This window comes from Berghia stephanieae, chromosome 2 (genome assembly GCF_034508935.2).
Source record: "Berghia stephanieae isolate SIO BIC M18660-M18661 chromosome 2, UCSD_Bste_1.3, whole genome shotgun sequence".
NCBI lineage: Eukaryota > Metazoa > Mollusca > Gastropoda > Nudibranchia > Aeolidiidae > Berghia > Berghia stephanieae.
The window spans coordinates 66,049,712-66,072,211 of NC_088361.1; the positions used below are offsets into that span (position 1 = coordinate 66,049,712).

At 36.2% G+C, this 22,500-nt stretch overlaps 1 protein-coding gene across 1 annotated transcript in view; it reads right to left on the reverse strand.

Annotated features, from left to right (window-relative positions):
* LOC144965364 (lachesin-like) overlaps positions 1-22,500 on the reverse strand; it is a 237,110-nt gene that overhangs the window by 11,561 nt on the left and 203,049 nt on the right. The window contains exons 6-7 of the mRNA XM_078900618.1: positions 19,845-19,950; positions 15,543-15,727 (exon numbers count right to left, since the gene is read on the reverse strand). Of these exons, the coding sequence (XP_078756744.1) occupies positions 15,543-15,727; positions 19,845-19,950 (291 nt within the window). The remainder of the gene's footprint in view (positions 1-15,542; positions 15,728-19,844; positions 19,951-22,500) is intronic.

Below are 22,500 nucleotides of genomic sequence, written 5' to 3' on the forward strand. Positions count from 1 at the left end.
CTTGATTTTTTAAAATGCAATGAAAAAATTAATGAATAAAGATAATAGATGGTGGATAGTTTTTGAATCGAGTAAGTTTAAAGAAGGCCAACGAATAAAACAGAATTATTTTCAGCTCTAAATAATTTAACTGTAACAACAATATACATAATGAAGATATGAAAAGCGGTGTTTGTTATAGAACCAAAGTTACTAGAGATATATTTTAATAAGCCAACGTATTCTTCCTAGACATTGAACTTCCTGATTTTCGACATAAGAGCAATTCTTATGTCAACTGTTACTTGAACTTCGTTGCTGTATTGGCTGATATTTCATTACAACTATTTTGTCGAAGTATATATCTAACTTATATTGTTATGTTTTCTACCATATTTGGACCATTTTAGGTGTGAATTGAGAATTCTTCTGAGGGACCCAAATGCCTCTTATTAAATAGAAACAGTGCAGGTGGAAAGTGTTTGTGACCTGTACATAAAACCATCGTCATTGGCTGTAAAGGTCAGGAAGAATAGGGATGGTGAAAGATGGGATAGTGTTATAAATAGCTGTAACATCCAACTATACTATGAAAAACATGTATTTATAAATTTGGCCAGAAAAGTCGTTCTTCAAAATTCGATCGACTTAAATGACTCTCATCTTAGCAAAAACGCTCAAACCTCGGACTTCGTGCGAAGTCCCAGGTTTCAGCGTTTTCTTTTGTTGTTTTTTTTTTTTTTTTTGTTTTTTGTTTTGCCGAGAAAGGGTCATTGATATTTCTGGCCAAAGTTTTAAATACATGTTTTCCGGAGCACGGCAGTTAGCTGGTTTAAGTAAGACGGCGGTACAGTCCTCGAAGAAAATATGTATGCACCAATTATTGACCGGTATAAAAATGTAGAGTGAATATGTAAACAATATCTCCTACAAACGCGTGGTGTTGACAAAAATTACTCATGTTGTATTAGTAAGCTAATTTAGGGTTAATATTTTGGCAAACAGGAATATTATGATATTATAGGCCAACAATGGGTCTCTAACCGTAGTCATCGCTCTAACCCCAGGGTTCCAATTTTATTGTGCAACGCCTGATCCATTTAGCCCTTTATCATAATAATACATCCGAATGGAAATCATATTTCAGGAATAGTAGATACTTCAATTCATTCACTTTACTTTTTTGAAATAATAAATCATAGTTTTAATACGTACTGACAATGAAATGTCTCAAAAATTCTAAAACCAAGACAATTGGGACTGAAAAATTGTGTATACACGGTTCGTCGTCCGTAGAGTTGATGGCAGTGGTGGTGGGTTTGTTTTAATTCTTCTTTTTTTTTCTTTCTTTTTTTTTTTTGGCGGGGGGGGGGGGGGTTGCGGATTGAGTGGGGATGGTGTTGGTAGCAGTACTAGTAGTGGTGGTGGTTGATGTTGCAGTGGTGAATTTAGTGGCGGTGGTGACGATGATGGTTGTGGTGATGATGATAGCAAGTGAGAGATGCAACGTGGGAAATATAGATGGTATGGTTTTGTACTATTCAGAAAAGAGCAACTTATATGAATATTTACAGCTAAATTCTCTGCCTTTAGCAGCATAGCAGATGTAAAGAGATTGGATGCCTGTTAAAAAAAAAAAACTCATATGGGGCAAAAAATAATATTTGTTCATTCTGTATAATTTACCTGCATTGCAAAAAAAAATAAAGCAACTTAATTATCACATACGGTCTCACAATGCAATTGAAATGGTGCCAAGCGTGTATACCTGGTCATCTGAGCGGAATTATTAAGGTCGATGACGGATGCTATGTGTTCATAATATCATAGTCGTGCATTTGTTAGTAGACATGTGCATGCAAGAATATTGTGCGATTCCATGGTTTAAAGATTTGGTATATAACGAATATGGAAATAAAACGTATTGGTGTAAAACCTTAAGTTAGAGGGGAAACTTATGTTTGAAAACTAAATTGCGCAAAGTAGGAGGAGTGGAGTGAGATAAACGATCTTAATTCTCATCATGAATGAGCGAGCGCAATTTCGTTTCGGACCATCCTTTACTCTTCATAGCAAATCTGTGGGTCCACTTAGTATAGATTGAAAACACAAATCTCTGTGGACATTAAATCTGTTCACTTATTTACTATACAATGGAAAGCTGGATCTCTTTGGTCATCATATCGGTTCACTTATTTATTAGACAAGGGAAAGATGGAACTCTTTGGACACTAAATCTGTTCACTTATTAGCATACAATGGAAAGATTGATCTCTTTTGACCCGGCAAATGGAACGTCAACAAGAGAAGAGACAGATTACCTACTTACAAAAATAAGCGAAATGTGGATATTGGATGAACATGAATATATGAAGTTCATCCTTTTTAATGAACGAAAATACATAACTCAACTTTAAGTAAACCGTCACACACACACACACACACACACACACACACATATATATATATATATATATATATATATATATATATATATATATATATATATATATATATATATATATATATATATATACCCCATCATGAACAAAAACGCCATTAAAATAGGATACATCTGCATGTCAAAAATACAAAATATCATTTCATCCTACTACAAACGAAAACTGTCTTAGCCCGCATAAACAACAACCTAGTGAAAAATGCAACTGCAGGATCCAGGCAACATGCCCACTAAACGGCACTTGCCGAACACAACAAGTTATTTAACAAGCCACAGTTACAAGCTCAGACAGATCAAAACAAGAAACAATCATAGGCCTCACAGAGTATTCATTCAAAACCAGATACAACCTACATAAATCTTCCTTCAAAAACATACACAAACGACACTCTACTACATTACGCGTACACATTTGAAACATCAAAGAATAAAAACATAAAACACAGCATTACATGGAAAACCACCTCTACAGCTCAGTCGTATTCCGCCTCATCTAACATTTGCAACCTCTGCTTAGAAGAAAAATTATTCTAACTTGTTGAAAAGTCTCAAGCCTAATTCATTAAAAACTAGGTTTCTTATTTGAAGTCCCAGGTTTAAGATTTTTTGAAGAAATAAAACGAAAGCTGCATGTCACCATCATCGATCGATTAAATAAGAAATAAAATATTTTCCGCCAAATTGAAAGGAAAGAATTTTGGCTTGTGTCAGAAAGTTAATGAGTAGATAACTCCATCCTTATAACAGAAAACAATAATAGACAAGTATCACATTTCTACGAACATGGAAGAATAAAACTTCATGCAGGAAATTGAAAATTTTAAGAACCTTTCACGATGCCATAAAACGGAATTATTTCTGGACAATAAGTATAGATATTTCCTTTCACCCATTGTTTACAGTTTCCTGTAAATGCCATCTTTTCGTTTAACGGGGATTAAGCAATGCTGGTGAGATCATGTTCTCTAATTAAATCCGGGAGTTGATGAGAGAATGGTTTTATGGCTTAGGATTGAATAAAAATCCTCAGACATTAATTTTCAGTCGCGTCAACATTCTTTTGGTCTCTTTGTATTTGTTTGTTTTGTTGGGTTTTTTTTTTGGGGGGGGGGGGTGTGTTTGGAGGGTGGGGGCGATGGGTTTTGGGGATGGAGGGGGGGGGGGGGGTGTTGATGAATTAAACATGGGCGGAGGAAAGTTTGAAGATTTATCTTTGTGAGATCCAATACGATTCAACAGTCGTAACGTCACTGCCTTCCTAATGACGCATGGTAACTTAGTAACACTGGCTCTAAACTATCGGAACAATGGCGGATGCCGTATGAAATATTACCCGGGCAAGCATAAAAGGGTATCCAGCGGAAGAAAAAAAAACATAAATGTTATCATGTTTTGACTTTTACACATTCTGATCACAAGGCATATGAAAAGTTCTAGCCAGCATGAAGAATGAAAAGTAATGATTTTCTTTGTTTAGAACTAAGATGGCCGCCGTTGCCGGGTGGCGTGACATCAGACTACTGAATCCAATTGTAGATTATTAAGTAGTGACTGGTTGTCAGCTGCACAAACATAAAAAAGATGTCAAAATATTGATACTATACGTTTAGGGTTTTTTTTTAACTCACAACATCCAGCAGCCGGCTATAACATACCAACACACAATACTGTGTGTAACCTTAAACGTCTGATTAAGACAATTTAGTGAGAAGTGTTCACAAAAATCGCTGACCAAGAGAATAATAACAAAGAGCTGATTGACGTCAGTTCCGTTCCTTCTATACACGGTCAGACCACCAAAAGAAAGCAAATTGTGAGTGGATTCAGTAATTCAACTGATGGGATAATTTGGTTCTTCGAGGACAATGGGACAATGGCAGCGATCTATATTCATGTTTTTGTCCAACCGAGTCATCAACCACGTGAATTTTTGCTGTCCAACGATTGGACATTTCTGAACAAATGTTAACACACTGCTTTGTTTATGAAAGTTGTAAACATACCCATATTGTCAAGCTGAAGAAAATGACCAAACGTGATGTTAGATATTTCAAAAACTGTGAATACTTTCAAGCTGAAGAAAATGACCAAACGTGATGTTAGATATTTCAAAAACTGTGAATACTTTTCACTATGTGGGTCACTTTGAGCACATATTCCAATGGGACCAATGACTTCAAGCACATGGAAATGTAATATAGATCATGCCCATTAATAAATGGCAATTCAAGAGGCGCACACATAAAACAATAACGTCAAATTATAAGTCCAAGCGGGCCCGTGTATCAGGCTACAAGTTAACGTAGACTACGTTCCGATCCATCTCGACTTTTAGGGACGATGGGTCACAGACATGTTTTGTCATTGCAGAATAGTAAAGAGCTAGACATGTAGGCGGATCATTTCCATCTTAGTCACCAGTCACTTGTGGTTTTCATTTCAATGTTTTGAGAAACATGACACGTTGACAGTCAGTTTAATGATCCCATATGGACATAAGACTTACACAATGCAGATAAATAGTGGGTGTACATTCCTCGGGCTGAATGTTGATTCAGAAAAGTGAATGGAATGTTGATAATAACACGATATGAAGTGAGCAGTGGAGTGAAAGAGGGCAATAGAGAATAAGGACTTCATAAGCGATGTGAGTTGAATCAAAGACCTGGTCAGGCGAAGGGTGGGCATAAAAGTCGGGTCTCGGGTTCAATTCTGATCACCGCAAACGTTTTTATTCTCTGTTGTTTTCTGGCACGTCTATGCTCACTGCATTTCTGGTTATTCTTAAATACTATAACGATACGAGTCAGGAGGATACAACGTACTTTTCAAATAGAAGGTTTTGCCCAGTTAACTGCCGTACTCCGAAAAAAAAAATCGTATTTAAAAATTTGGTCAGAAAACTCGTCCTTCAAAGATCGATCGATTTAAATGACCCTCAACTTGGCGAAAATTCTCAAACTGGAACTTTATCGAAGACAACATTACTGTCATCATGGAAAATTAGCGTTTGTTTTTTTCTTAAACTTAAAAAACATTGAATTTCCTAAGTCTGATAATTTTGATTTAAACTTTAACTCTCTCCTTATCCACTATATTCAGTATTTTTCTCCCGAAATGCTAAACCTGTCCAACACAAAACTTGCTTTTTAACACTCTAACTCGAGAGAAATGAAAAGTTCTAGCCAGCATGAAGAATAAAAAGTACCGATTATCTTTGTTCAGGACGACGATGGCCGCCTTTGCGACGTGACATCAGACTATTGAATCCAATTATCAACACTGTTATTAATGACGTTGACAATTCATTTTAGTTCTTGAACAGGTGTGGACAGAGTTTCTACGGATTTGAAAATTAAAGAATGGACACGTATCGAAGTTGAACAACCCTCTTTAAAGATTTTGAAAAACGTCTTGTCGACGTAAAACTGCATAATATCTGGATTCCAAGTTGTGACACTGCTTAAGCAAGTATTTGTCTCATATTTGAATACTGCTAATCCATAGTGAACTATTGTTCAATTGAAATACAGGTCTAAGATCTAAACTTAATAAACGATGATCATCGAATTACGTACTTTTACGCAGTTAAGTTTACATCTCAACAACATTACTGGGGTCCCCTCTCCCCTATTTTTTCCCGTAATTAACATGTTTCTGTTGCATAACTGGAAGTTGCGAAAGTTTTCGGAAAATGTCATTGGGTGATAAAGTACAAAAATGTGGGCTCGATGTTATTTGCAAATTTGCTACGTGACCTCCGAAATCTGCTTCTTCAATCCATTAGATTTGAGGGATACATGGCATAGTTTAACGATGGAGCGGATGAGAGAGATATGAAATCTTCACCAGTTTGCTTGTTTGTTTTTGTTTTTGTTTGTTGGTTGTTTTTTATTTTTTTATTTTTTTAGGGGGTGGAGGAGGGGGCTGTTTTCTTTGTTCATATGTTTGCTTTCGGAGGTGCGGAGGTGTTTTGTTTTGTTGTTGCTTTTTGGGGGTTTTTTTTTGGTTGTTTGGTTTGTTTGTTTGTTTTTTGGTTTTGGTTTTTTAAAAATAGTTATTAAAAAGGTTACACATCGGAATATTCTAAACTTTATCTTGATTTATAAGTTGTATTTTGAAAAATGCAGAATTAAGACTTTTCCGGACAATACACCTTATGTTGAATGTTGACCTTTTTATAGTTTTAATCACATTTGACTTTCACTGCTTGGCAAGGGAAAAATATCATTTTCGTTTGACTAAAACACCCGTAGTTCGTAATATTAATATTAAGGATCTGTACCTTGTCAGAATGTCTTAAACCGAGACTTCTAAATACTTAAGAAAAAAGGGGGTTATCGTAATTTATCAGTATGTGAAGTTAAAGTTTCTGACCTTAATGATAAAATGTATTCAGTCATTGATTTTCATCAAAGGACCGGATGGCAAGCAAATCGTTTATCTATCAATTTTCAAACGATTAAATAACAAAGAATGAATTATATAAAATTCTCATTATTGGTCATTATTTTAAAAAATTCAAGAGTCAATCTCGAGAAAGGTTCGATAAAACCCAGGCGTCAGCCGCAGTACAGTGCCTCAATGTGAGCAATAGGAGCTAAGTCTCTTGCTCAAGAAAAAGAGCGAGATGTCGACAGCGGGACTCGAAACTGGAATTTTTCGGGTGGAAAAGCAGCGCCTTATCCACTTGGTCATGTCGTCTGTTGAAAAGTTGCGGAGACTCAATGGACTTTGAATGACAATCTAGCTGTACCGACAGAAGCCAATTAAAATGTCCAGGTTATAGAGTAATGGATGAATATCGACGCTTGCTTGTGGAGAAAGTAAATATAAGGGTGTAGAGTGGAACTGATATAATTATAGAGGTAATTGATAGAGAAGGAAAGGCATGGTATTATAACATACAAAGTGAGGGTTGGTTAAGATAGAGATATAGATAAAGAGATAACTGGAAAGAGTGGGTGTCAGGAAAGTGGAGGAAATGTGATCGTTTCCCCATAAATTTGTTCAATATAATTTTGCCCTACAATTTACATTGTTACGTTGTTCCAAATTCATACAATTTATTATTTGTTCATATATTGTTCTAAAAACGGATTTAAGAAGGGACTGATGCTCCATCCAACATTCCAATATTCCTATCCAGAATTACGGCCAAAACGAGCTGTTTATTGACTGCTGTGACACAGTAAATGACAAACCAGCGGGCTATAAGCAAACTTCTTTGAACTTTATTACTTTCCCCATTCAATGTGGTTTTCAACCCAACTTCTAGTAATGAATAATCCAGAAAACAAGAACGGCCTCCCACATTCATCCAAGTCATTAGTAGAAAGGATGCGGCCAAGTTCCAATATTAACATTATCTTTTCGTTAAATAGAGAACCACAAAATACAAAGAGAACAGGATGGAAAATACAGTCACGTCTCCATAATCCGAACATCTCTATACTCAGGTGTACTTTTTTCAGTCGCAGTGAACGAATTTGAATATGAGCTGAACCGTTATTAAAATAGGTAATAAGAACTTTTATCTATTTTCTAATTGGATAATGATTTATTGAAGTAGACCGTAACCTTTGCCGTCTGTGCAACATTCAAAATAGTTACAAATCCTCTCCCCCTCCTTAAAAGGGTTTGTTCACTACTTCGAAAGCAAATACTACAAAACAAAAAAAGTCCATAATAGTGATGTATAATCGGAACCATGTAAGTTTTTGAGGAAGAAACTCTAGAGAATTTGACTAATTAGAATAGTAAAAACCGAGCTCATTCTAGTAACATTCACAATAAGGTTAATTAGAGTTATTTGTGCACTTAGTGTGGGTGGCTGGAGTGTTGAGTTAAGGCGTTGTTTCTTAGGGTTCGGGGCCGCATTTAGACAACTTACTGGCATGTCCTCTGCAATATAAATTTACTTCAATATATTTTCCTGTGGTATCGGTGATGGACAATAAATTGGGAGGTTCTCCTAGTGAAAAGCAGAAGTGCTTTGTCCAAAGATGGCACTGGCTGATAACACGCAGTTTTCTCGTTCTATGTGTTAAATGCGTGCTGTTCCACCTGGTCAACCCACCAATCTATATTTATTCATAAATGCAATCATTTCATAAATGTGTTCCTATAATATTGTGAAAGAGGATCATGTGTTTGAAAGGTTACTTTTTATCGCACTGTTATATATATATATATATATATATATATATATATATATATATATATATATATATTATTATATGATATATATATATATATATGTCTATATGTATATATATATATATATATATATATATATATATATATATATATATATATATATATATATATATATATATATATAGTTTTTACTAATACTTCTATATATACTTTATTTTCAGTACACAGCAAACTATAGATTTTACGTTGCAAGTGTGCAAGTGGAGTACTAAAACATCAAAAAACTTGAAAGGACACTGTGAAGATAATGCCCATTTACCGCGAATGGTGGTTCTATTCCAATGGTGATCACCTAGTGTGAACATAATATTAGTCCTGCCCAACTAGCGTGTCGGTCTGTAATGGAACGGGGAGACCCCTGAGAATAATGTCATACATTATACGCTGCTTCCTGTTTCTTGTTGTTGTCTATAATCTACCATCGTCTCCTCAAAACATCCACATCACCATCAAAATCAGCATCGTCGTCGTCGTCATCATCATCATCATCTTCATCATCATCATTATCATCATCATCATCATCATCATCATCATCATCATCATCAAAATCATTACCATTATCATCCCAATCGTATACTATTTCCATCACAGTCATTGTAATCATCAACATTATCAACATAATAGAGATCATTGTTTATTTCTACATTCCCGTCTCGTCACATTTTTGATTTTACTCGCCCTTCCTCATTTAGCAATATCATAACCTAATAATTGGTACTGTAAATTCAAATTAAATATTTATTTTCTATCATCCAAAGTTTCTGTTTGTAATCGAAAATACATTTCAGACCTAATTAGTTACACTGTACACCCCACTCACGGGGTCCAATAGCCCCGGAAAGGGGGGGGGGACGATAGCTCAGTTGGTAGAGCACGATTCACACGCAAAGGGACCAAGTTCGATACCGGATGAAGTCAAGATGTTTTTCCTAACCTCCCTGTCCACCTAGCAGTGATCGTGTACATGACTCTCTACCATCTGGTGAGAAAGTATATTGTGATAGACTAGCGTCCTATCCGAAGGGTAACAAACACCTGGTATTGTCCATTTCACACTATAGAAACCGGAATACTTCGGCTCCATGGGCCTTTTGGTTATAAAAGACTTCGTGCACCAAGTACAAACGCATCCGCCCAAACATGACATGACAAACATCGCCATCATCAATCATGCAATCAAACAGTTCAAAGCGAAGGTAGTTTTGACAAATTATGTAAATCAGAAGGTAAAAACCCCTATATTATCATAACCAAACTTCCATCGGCTTCCATACGTATTGGAAGTTAAACAAGCGATCATTGAATTAATCAAATCATTATAAAGCATATCATTTTTTTGTCCTGAACTGACAAAACACAACTTAAGAAATTAAGGAGCAGGCACCGGTGTAAGATAAAGAACTTGTTTAGTTCTTTATCTGACGATATACGATTCTTACACTCTTGCTTTTTGGAATTCCGGACGTATTCCCAACCGATGCACGAGCTTGCTAGTGCGCGTTGGGAACAAAGTTCGAATTCCAAAATGCAAGAGTGTAAGAAATCATTCATTTATACTACCCCTCAATTGATTCCTATTTCCTCATCTTTGAATAAAAGACATCTTCAAAAACATTTAAATGACGATTCTTTTTAAATAATCTGAATTTTAGTGAAGTTCAACGATTTATAATCAGACGTCACAAATTATTGTTGTAAACATGATATCATTACGCGCTTCTATTTAGGGAGAGGGGTGGAATGAAACACAGTTGTGTCAGTTTAACCAGACAACGTTTACTCCAAATATTGGTTGTTTAAGGTATCGGTATATTGTCCTTCAGGGCCAGTAGGTCCATGGAGCCAGAGTTATTCCCAGTTTCTATAGCGTTAGTCTATCGCAAAGTACTTTCCGCCCGATATAACAGCCCCAGCTACCCAATCACTACTGGGCTTACAGGGGATCATAAAAAAATCGACCACACCTGAGATCGATATTGGTCCCTATGCGTCTGAAGCGAGAGCTCTACCAACTGAACTATTGGAAACCCCATGCTTATGGTCTGGTACCTCGACTTTTTCAAAGTCGAGGAGTTGCAGGTTTGAGACCGTCTGACAATTTGGGGGTTATCTTAATCGATAATTATTTAAAGTAAAAGTTTTCAGACCAAAATTTTTTAAAACTTGTTTTGTTGAAAAATGGCCAGAAAAGGTAATATGGTGAGCAAGTAAATCTTGATAGCCGGGGGGCAAATGACCCTTATATTCAAAGTATTATGAAAGGCAGGCAGTCATCTTACTTGAGTTTATGTCAACACATCGTACGGTCGGTTTTACTAGGAGTGTTAATCATATTTTGTGTAATGAATATGGTAGGGATTGGCATAATATTATAATTAATGTTTGCAATGGGGAAAACGGTCTTTAAAGTTTTAATTTTAAAATGTATTTTGGTTAAGGAGGAAATTAACTTGATAGAAATGGGTTGATGATGATGATTGATGATGATGATGATGATGATGATGATGATGATGATGATGATGATGATGATGATGATGATGATGATGGTGATGATGATGATGATGATGATGATGATGATGATGATGATGATGATGATGATGATGATGATGATGATGACGTATATGTTTATTTACTGGATAAATATTGACAAAATTATTTCAGAATTGGCGCTTCTTTCGTGCAATTAAGATTAGAGCATAAGTAAGAACGTTGAGGTTATCTCTGGGTTCCTATTGCAAATTACTGCTAAAATCGAACTCAGTTGAAACGATCGCTTTTATTACCAATGCGCACCTGGGTAAATTCTTTCTCTCCCAAAGATATAATTTACGTTTTTTGCTTTATCCTTCTCTATTAGGGTTTTGGGATTCATTATTGTCCGCGGATAATCAGATTATTAAGGAACTTAAGTGTATAACGGTAAGGAATTTTAGTTCGTGTTAAGGTGAATACGTCTATATTGCTGACAAAAAAATGATAATGTCACCTGAGAATTGTTTACAATGGCGAATTAGAAAAACATGCTAGCTATATGAAATATATCTTGCTCGTGAATTAATCTCCCTAAATGTATGCCCCTTTCAGAGCACCTGGACACCAAGGGTGTTCATCCTTCCCTGGAAAACAAAATTGTACTCAGGCGGCTGATGTATCACAACATAATATTGTCTAATTCGGTTCTTAGCTGTAATAGAATAGCATACTCAATTCACGGCTTGATAAAAGAACGCAATTTATCTTCACAAATAGCCTAAATTCAATGGTCTACTCTACCGTATTGGAAAAATACTTTTTTTAAAATTTCATTCTGATCAGAAAAATTTCACTTCAAATATCAACAGACTATAAAGATCCCCACATTGTCTTAATTGTCAAAAAAAAAGTCTCAAACCCTAGACATCTTCGAAGTTTTCTTGCCTTTAGAATAATTCTTTTGTCAGAGTTCAATTAACATTCTGAAGGTGTCGTGAAGTCGGGGGAAAACATGACTGCTATTTAATTTTCTATTAGAAAATATGCATAATTACCCCTAAGTCGACCCTCGGGCGGATGGATCACAATGTCAACAATAATACGGCTAGTGTCAATAAACCGACGTCTCAAATAATCATAGCCGTACTCTACAGTAAAATTTCTCGTCCTGTCGCTGATTTAATTGAACGTAATCCATATCCAAATGGAAAAAAATGTGTTTTAAACTATGCATACCTTAAAGTTAAATAACCAGGCGATCGATGTGTCACTGAGTGCAGAAAGGAATTAATAATTGTTCTACAATATGAAATGTGGCTTCTTTTCTCGCTTTACCAAGGGAACCAAATAGGACCCAGTTGTTTACCTGTCTCGTCCGTTGTTTATAATCAATTCCAAGGGTGGAGCTGGAGTTTTGATACGAGCCTTAGTTATAACCATTCATTTTTTAATTTAATTCATTGTAGATTAGAATAATCTTTGTTTGTTGTAATGTATTTCAAATCAATGAGCTTTAATATGTATACAACGCAATAAAGTTCGTTGCTGTTTTTGCTGCTCTGTTCGGGATAGGGTGTTTATTTTGAGGGTGGGGGAGTACAGTGGGAGATTGCGTGACAGCATGGCCGAGTGATCAGGCTTATAACCCAAAAGACCCAAGTTCACACTCCGCTGTCGACAACTCGTTTTGTTACCCTTATTTGTCACTTCGTTGGCGATTCATTGAGATTAATGTCTGGGATTTTTCAAGACTCCTAGAGAATAAGAATCCCTTTAGGTGAAAAAACGGAATATATTTATTTTGTTTGTTTCTACTTTTGTACTTGACATATTTATTAGGAGGGGTGGGGTTTTTGTTTTATTTTTGTGTTTGTCTTTGGTTTGTTTGTATGTTTGTTTGTTTTTCATTTGTTCTTTCGTTCCTATTTTTGTTGCTTTGTTTTGTTTTAATTTGGTGGATTTTTTGTGTGTGTGTTTTGTTTTTTTTTTTTTTGTGTTGTTGTTTTTCAATGTTTTGGTTTTTGTTTTCCTTAATTTATTTTTTTGATTAGTTTTAGTTTCTTTGTTTGGTTTGTTTTGTTTTTGTTTTTGATTTTTTTTATGGGTTTTTTGTTGTTGTTCTTTGGGGGGGGGGGATTATTAATTCTTTTTTTTTTCTTTTTTTTATGTTCGAAGTCGACCTCTTGCTTGCAGGGCGATTGTTCTCTGAATTGAGTTATTGAAACGCCAACCTCTTATTTCAGTATGGAAAAACAAATGCTATTAAATTATCCAATCTTGATGTCATAATAAGTCTGTTTTAATATTAGAAGTGCTGCAACAATAAGGCGGCAGAGTTGGTAACAGCTCAGTTACCTTTGTACAAACACCAAGAACGTAATATCGTGTTTCCCCGAAACGTCGGTCGGGGTTTTCCGCTGTATTAATCGTTCCAACTATCCGTGATATTAGACAAAACGTTTTCGTAAAGAGATGCGTATTTTGTTAGCCACTTGTAGAAGAAACATCGGATACCAAGACGATGTATCAGATTCCTACTAATGTATATTAATCGTGTACAAATGTAAGTGATGTTCAGGGCCGACGGATAATAGGTCGTGACGTCACTTCCCTCGTAATGACGCGTAGTAACTTAGTAACTGGTTCTAAACTATCGGAACAATGGTGGACGCAGTTATGAAATACTTCTCCGACAAGCATAAAAGTATATCCAGAGGAGAAAAACATTAAAAATCTGATCATGTTTTGACTTTTATACATTCTGATCACATGACATGTGAAAATGTTCTAGCCAGCATGAAGAACAATAAGTACTGATATTCTTTGTTTAAAACCAAGCTGCTTGTTACTAGGCGGACGTGACATCAGACTATTGAATCCAATTCTTATCTCAACTTATTAAACAGTAGAGCCCGAGACTGAAAAACAGTGACGTGAAACTTCTGGAGTAGCAAAAATGGATATTAATAGCAGGGGATGCGTTTCTATCGTCAGAACGTTCAAGTCGTTAATAATCGTCTCGCTCATAATATTTATTGGTAATAGAACTAATATGTGGATCAAGTTTTCGCAGCTTTCCTTCTATCTTTAGATTTGGGTGATTACTTCTCACTAAATTATTGACTCTTACAGACTTATGAACTGTGAAGTTTATTTATACACAGTTTTGTGTATTTGTATGAATGATATAATATGACGGGTATAAACGATTGTGCATTTTACTTAACACATTGTACCATCAATATTCAAATGCCATTCTTACTAATCCTTACCAACTTGACATTGAAAATCCACGTTCGGAATTAACCCCTTGCTTCCTGGTCTCGATTGTTGTTGCTATGCGTTTAATTACAATACTCACAACAGCTGCCAGCCGTATATAACGTACCTACACACAAAACTACGTATAACCTTGAACGATAATAGTCTGATTGATATAATTTAGTGAGAACTAATCACCAAACTGGCTGTGTAAAAACAATAACAAAGAGCAGTCTGATGTCATTCGTTTCTTCTACATCATTTTAGTCTCGGGTTGAGCTTTGTTAGAGACTGATAATGAGTGAAATTCATAATTTCTTCATTTTGACGATGTGTACTTTATTTTATTTACTCATCTCCCAATGAGCAATAATGATGATTTAAGCGCTTAGAGTCTGGTGTCTCGGGAGTTATAGCGCTATATACGTTTTTAGCATTAAAAGTATTATTATTATTATTATTATTATTATTATTATTATTATTATTATTATTATTATTATTATTACAATATTCTGTATACTCTTATCTTACTCCGCTCGACTTCTGTGTGAATGTGTATCCAGCTAGGCAGTGAAATATAATACTGTGAGTACTCTCATACAAACACGGTGCCTATAATATTAAACTATAATATGAAAATTTGATGATAAGTATGGATACTCATATCTTATTTTGGTGGGGCACTTTTAACATAATATTATTAACACGGTGATAAGCAATGATGAAGTTTTTAAGGAGGTAGACCGGTGTGACCATCCGTGTATCAGAAGTATTCGTGAGTTGGGTTTGTTTTTCAAATGAATTTGATTTTGGACAGGAAGATGAGGAAAAGTAAAAAGATGATGATTAGAATAATGATGATGATGATGATGATGATGATGAGGAGGAGGAGGAGGAGGAGGAGGAGGAGGAGGAGGAGGAAGAGAAGGAGGAGGAGGAGGATCATTATGATTAGGGTGATTATGATAAGTAGGACTACGACGATGATTATGAGATAATGATAACGAAGGCGATGACGATAATGACGATGACGATGATGATGACGACGACGACGATGATCATGATGATGATGAGGAGGAGGAGGAGGATAGTTATGATGATGATGATTACGACGACGACGTCGACGACGATGATGGTACTATACACCTACCTTTCAGAATGTGGATAAGAATACTGGTCACATCTCTGTTGCTAGTTCTGCACACGTATGTGCCCTGATCCGATAGTTTGGCGTGCTTAATTTCCAGATAGCTCACGATCGTTCTAGTCTTGAGCGTCACGAGCTTTTCAATAAACAATCCTTCGGCAGCATTTGTCGTCAGTGCGTTGCCGCTTCTGCAAACAAGGAAAGAGAAATTTCGTAAACAATAAACACTTTATTCGTAGAGTAAAACAGTAAATAAAAATATAACGGTAGGCGTTATCCTACTATTTATGTATGGAATGATAATACTATATAATATTCTGGGTTTTTTCTATGGTCTATGTGGTCTTGTGGTATAACACAGGTTCGATTCCCACTCCGAGTGGCGCATAGTTGAATCCTTGGAAAAGGCTCTTAATTCATATTATTCTATCACCGTATTCGGGTATAAAACGAGAACTTGGCCCTTAAACAACGGTGTTTGTGTCAGAAATCAAAATACAATATCACCTAACAGGCGTCATGTTTCTTATTACTTGCCGTTGTTGTGGCTACAACATGGTCGCTTTTAAGAACAAGAACTCTTACAGCAATATACGTCACTGACTATGGACAACGATTCATTCGCACCCGTACCCATCGTGGTGATGATAATATGTGTAATTGTGTATTTAAAAACAAAAACAAAAATAAAACCTGACCAAGAGCAACATGTAACAAGTAGAATGAGACATGACGACTGTTAGGCGATATTACATTTTTTCCGACAGAGACAGATAATGCCGTTAACGACGAGGTGCTTATTTTACGCCTAAATACGGTGAGAGAATTCGAGTAGAGAGCCTTTTCCAAGGAGTCAACTATGCGTCGAGCGAGGCTCGAACCCAGCAATTTCCAATCCGAAAGCGAGTGTTATACCGGTATATTGCTGTCGTGATACCACAAAACCACATAAGCACATCGGCTAGAGAGAGTTCTGGCATCAATCTCATCAGTGCCCACTTTCTGCATCGTTTACTTCTGTTACATGGCAAAAAAAAGTATGAAACAAAATACAAGAGTTTAATGTCAACCTCATTGTATGTTTCAATTCAAGTGCAACTCGTTCACATCTTTACAGTTGTAGATGATAAAAATGTTTCAACATTTTTTTTCCAAAACTCCCGGCATTCCTGCACGCGTTCTATTTGTCCATATTCGTTTCAAAGCAATGGATTTTTATTTTCCGAGATCTCGTTAACTCTTTGCTATCCAGTTGGTGTGAGTCTGTGATAAATGACGAGAACTTGAAATATTTGTTTTTCCCAGGTTACGGTGTCATAACCACCTTGTTTACAGACATTGGTTGGGTGCGCAAGTTGGCGAGAAATTAAAATATCGACGAACAGATTGTGTTTCGGAACCGAGTTCATTGACCATGTGACGAAGGCATTATCTAAATATATTGCCATAATAACAGGTCTTTAAATGCGTGGCCAGATTACAAATATCAATCGATTAAAATAACGCTCTTCTTTCTCTCAGACCTGGGAATTTCTTGGAAGTTATCTGACCAATATTCAAATATGTGTTTTTAGAGTACGGCAGATATCCACCGCAAATTCGTGATAAAAGTGTATCGTCGATTCCACTCAGTCACTCAGGCGTTTTATTTCTGGGTTGGTTTTTTTTCTAAGTTAAAATAACATTTTTAATATATATTAAAATTGAGTAAATTTTAAGTGAATAAGTAAACCTCTTTTATCAAAGAGATAGAGAGGGGGAGAGAGAGAAAGAGATAGGGAGAGAGGATGAAGAGAGAGAGAGAGAGAGAAAGAAAGAGAGAGAGAGGGGGGGGGAGCGAGGATGGAGAGAAAGAGAGAGAGAGAGAAAAAAAAGAGAGAGAGAGAGAGAGAGAGAGAGAGAGAGAGAGAGAGAGAGAGAGAACGTCAAAAGACTTAAATTTTATAAATTTGATTATTTTGATTTTCAACTCATTTTTCTTCATCTAGATCTAGATCTCTAGATCTAGAGTTCATTCGCACACAATTCCGGTATGACGCAGTGAGTTATAAAGGTCTTATCTTTAATTATGTGCCATACCCGACAGCGAAGTCCCAGACTTAAGAGTTTTTGCTAAGATGAGAGTCATTTTAATCGATCGATATTTGAAGGAAGAGTTTTTCTATCCAACATTTTCATACATGTTGGTGTTGTTTGTTTGTTTGTTTGTTTTTTTTTCAAAGTAGGGTAGAGCGGTCCAGTGGCTAAAAGGTACGGCGTTGGATTATAATGCGGATGGTCATACCAAATTTTATTACTTCTGGTCATTTCTTTCCCACGATGTCAAATCTACCCACAACTGACCATCCATCAGTCAAAGGGTTAATGGGTAGCCGTTATATTGCTGTCGTAACACACTATCCCATCACCATCATCATCATCATCATCCTCATCATCATCATCATCATCATCATCATCATCATCATCATCATTATTATTATTACCATTATCAATATCATCATCAAAAACTTATCTGGCAATCTACATATTCAATTTTAAAATAAGTATCTATCAGCAAACCCTGCTCAGGACATCTGATACACATTAAGAACGCACCTAACAAGTGTTATATTCATAGTTTTATATATGAAATATTAAATTTTTCAGCTTCACTGTATTCGCCCTTCATCAAAATAAAAAAAGAATGGCACGTTGCATTTTTGGGGGAATATAATTAGAATATGTACAAGATTCTAGACGTCTGCAGGGATTCTAACGTCTGATAAGAGATAGCTCGTTATTATTTTAGTACAGAAAAGGAATCATTTTTATTTGTTAGAGAATATGAAAGATAAAATATAATCGTTTTCTATCGCTAGGCAACTTGTTTGTGGTGCTTAAAATCGGCAAGCAGTACTATCCAATAATTGAAATCAATGGTATTTATACGATTATCCGTTTAAAAGTTATATATTAGCATAACAAGAGATTAATAAATATGCCATTGTTTTTTGTTTTGCTTGGGGTTTTTTGGGGGGCATATAATTTATGGCCCTATAGTTTTTGATCGAATGATATTACAATGAGCGAATACAGCCGAGTATATTTCTTACCCCTCAGTTCACAGAATAGCGTTCTATCGAAAGGATAGAAACCAATTGTTATCATCTGTTTTGCGCACTAAAAAAAAAAAAGGAGCTCCGACTCAATCGGCCTCATGGCTGTGAATGTCTACTTTAAATCATTTGATTCATAAGTTAAATGTATTATGAATTTACTTGTCATGTCCTTTCCAGAACTGACGAGAAAATTGTGCAAAAATCTCTAATGTTATAGAAGGTTTCTACTATGTTTTCCCATCGCATCGTATTCGATGCTTGATAAGAACATCAGGTTCTTGCGTTTCGTGGCTTAAAAAAAAAAGAGTGTAATCCACAAACGGCTTTAATGAAACCGCAATGTTAGAGTGCCAGTAGTATAAAGATGGTTTACATCGACTGACACGCACTTAAAGAGTTTGGTTTGAACCAAATGACATTTGACGAAATGATCTTAGGGTTTCATATTTTTTCTGATTGTGGATTAACCAGTTTACTGCTGTACTCTGGGCGGCAGACACGTATTTTGAAAAATTTGGCCAGAAACTTAATCCTTCAAATTTCGACGGATTTAAATGACCTTCATCTTGCCAAAAAAAAACTCTCAAACCTGAGACATCTCAAAGTCCTAGGTTTGAGAGTTTTGCCAAGACTAAAGTCATTTAAATCGATCGATATTTAAAGGACGAATTTTCTGGCCAAATTTTTAAATATGTATCTTTCCTGAGTACGTCAGTTAACTGATTAAAACTATATAGCATGTATTTGGCACCAACATTAAGGCTGTTGGCCACATTTTATTGGCTATCAAGTATTATGAGATCATTTTTATCACACGACGCTTACTGGTAATGAAATTGAAGAGTTAATGAGTTATCTGAGATTTATTTTTAAAATTGGCGTGTGGTCTTGTGTGCGACTTGTGGTCTTGCGGTATGACACTCGCTTTTGAATCGGAAGGTTCTGAGTTCGATCCTCGCCCGGCGTTTAGTTGAGTCCTTAGAAAAGGCTCTTTACTCGCATTCTCTCATCGTGCTCAGTTGTAAAATGAGTACCTGGCCATTAACAGCGTTGTCTCTGTCAGAAAAAAATGTAGTATCGCCTAACAAGCGTCATATCTCATTCTACATGTTATGTGTTGCTGCTGGTCAGGGACCCGTTGTAAAGCGCTTTGTGCATGTAAGTGGATATTGCGCTATATAAAAGCTTAACTCTTTTTTTTACTTACCGGAACCAATCGATTTCATCTGGCGGATATTCCCTACTTGTTGCGTTACATTTGAGTAATATCTTGTCCCCTTCATCTATGAAATTTGATCCTTCAATTTCGATTTCTGGAGACAAAATGAATGAATAAGGTTGATTATATTGTTTTGATGCTCTAGATTATTTTTTTTTCAATGCGAAGACGTCAGAGAAAGAATGAGAGAGAGAGAGAGAGAGAGAGAGAGAGAGAGAGAGGGAGAGAGAGAGAGAGAGAGAAACAGAGTGAAAGAGAAATTGTGTGTGTATATATATATATATGTGTGTGTGTGTGTGTATGTGTGTGTGTGTGCACGTGTGTTAAATGTCCAGTCGATGCCCTCTGGCAAATACTTTGGCGTTTCATTTCAGGAATATCGTGTCCCCTTCATCTATGAAATTCGATCCTGCAATGTCGTTTTCTGGAAACTAAGTAAATAGGATTGCTTGAATTGTTTAAGGTCCTTTAAACTAAGGATTTCCATTAGAATAGAAGAAGTAGTTGAGAGAGAGAGAGAGAGAGAGAGAGAGAGAGAGAGAGAGAGAGAGAGAGAGAGAGAGGGCAGACAGACAGTAAGACAGACAAGGAGAAAGGGGGGGGGGGGAGATTATACAAGCTTTTTTTATTTACAGAGTTTGTAAATAAACGTCCATGTTGTGACATGAACACCGGTGGAATGTTGCCAGAACTGTCGTTCCGCGCAGGGATGTCTTTCTCTGTAATCGGTAAACAGACCAATGATAACAGGCAATTGTTATCCTCGGCTAACGCAAACAATGTCTGAGCCTAAACTGTTGTGCTGAAGCTTAAATTGCACGTAAATCTATAGAAGAAAGGTGTAGACACTGGGACATTGTAGTTTGGAAGCTTCTATGTAGCTTTGAGATGGTCTTAAGCCGACGTGCACGTATTTACAGGTCTATTAACCGAATGCAATTATGGGTTTGTTTTAACGCGGTTAATGGACACGTTTTTTTACGTTGGTTTGAGAGTATTTCCATTATATCAATGGGCCCGTAACAATTTGGGTAATCAGACCTGCAAATAAGCACACGTCGCCTTAAGCATTTGGAATTTGACTAAATCTTTGTTAAAAAGAAGAATCCCTATCGTTTTGATTTTTAAAACAAACGTATTAAGAAGTCTAGCCAGAAAACACGTCCGTCAAATTTTTAAATACATCTTGTTTTTTTCCTTAGCACGGCTGGTTAAAGTGCCGCCTCTGAAATAAGTTGACATATCCTGTAAAAGATATTTTCCTAAAAACAAATAAGAGATCGTTGTTTTTGAAAATAATAGATTGAAAGAAATCATAGAATAAACATTTGTCAAAACATATGAATTAGTATAAAAATGTATTTCTCTCTTTTAGAAGGCCATTCAAAATAGATTAAAGACGGGTTGAAATATTTTTGACAGATTAGAAAATAATAATGATGATGATGTCAATACCTTCCATTTATGTTTCATATATTTATAAACAACACATCCACGTCACGGGTTGACGCCACTCGAGCAAGTTTTCTTAAAATGTTCACATTTGTGACGGGTCGTCTCAAAACGGTATTGTGTCATAGGCTATTAATTCAGACAATGGAATGTATAGTCAAAACATGAAACTTAAGTATCTTTTTATAATTTACTGAGTTACAGCATTTTACAGGATGTGCGTTTTGTTGTGCCACGGTGTATGTCGGCATGATGCAGCCACCAAAAACACAAAATATCAGAAAATTAATGCTGTGCGTTAGATAAAATGCTCACAACATCCTTCAGCCAAATTAGACATACAAACACACAAAACTGTGTGTAACCTTTAACGTTTAAAAACAATTGACAAAATTTAGTTAGAACTTATCACTAATAGGCAGCCTGAAAACAATAATAAGGAGCTGAATGGCGTACACTTGGTTCCTTCTATAGAAGGATGCTTGCGTTTATTAACTTTAAGCATAGCATCAATACAATGTTTTCGTATTTTACAACTATGGGAACTGTATTCCTTCTCACCAATATAAACTACAAATAGATTCAAGGTTTCATTTCGAAGAATAGATCTAATATTATAAAGTGTTTTGAACCCAAAACGTTATATTTCCGATCATTTCAACTTCTTTTTTATTTTTATTTTATATTTGACATCCGCTGTGACACCTTCAGAGACAACACACCATTGCTGCGGGTCGACAACTGCTGGTAAATCTTTAGTACGACCCTCCCTCTTCCCCGCTCAGCCCCCCCCCCCCTTTACCCCCCCCCCCTCTCCCATGTGAGGCGAGGCGTCCCAGTTCGATGACAGAGATGTGAAAGGCTCCTAAGTCAAGAAAGTCATCATCCGCTCACTCAGTTTGAAGTCACATTACGCCCAATCTGGTTTACAAAAACTTTCTACATATGCCCCCCCCCCACCCCTTTTTCCCTCCTCAAAAATATATTATCGACGTTGACGCTGGAACTTAGGCGGAGGAGATTAAGGTCATTGCTTTTGGATGAAAGAAAATAAAGTGTCCCCAGAAAACAGTCAGAAACGGATGATCTCTGATGACTCACTTTAATATTCATGATTTAAGACAAGAGTTCTTATTCCCACATCAGAATGGTCCTGTGGCTGAGATTTAGGCCGGGTCACGGGGTCGTTAAT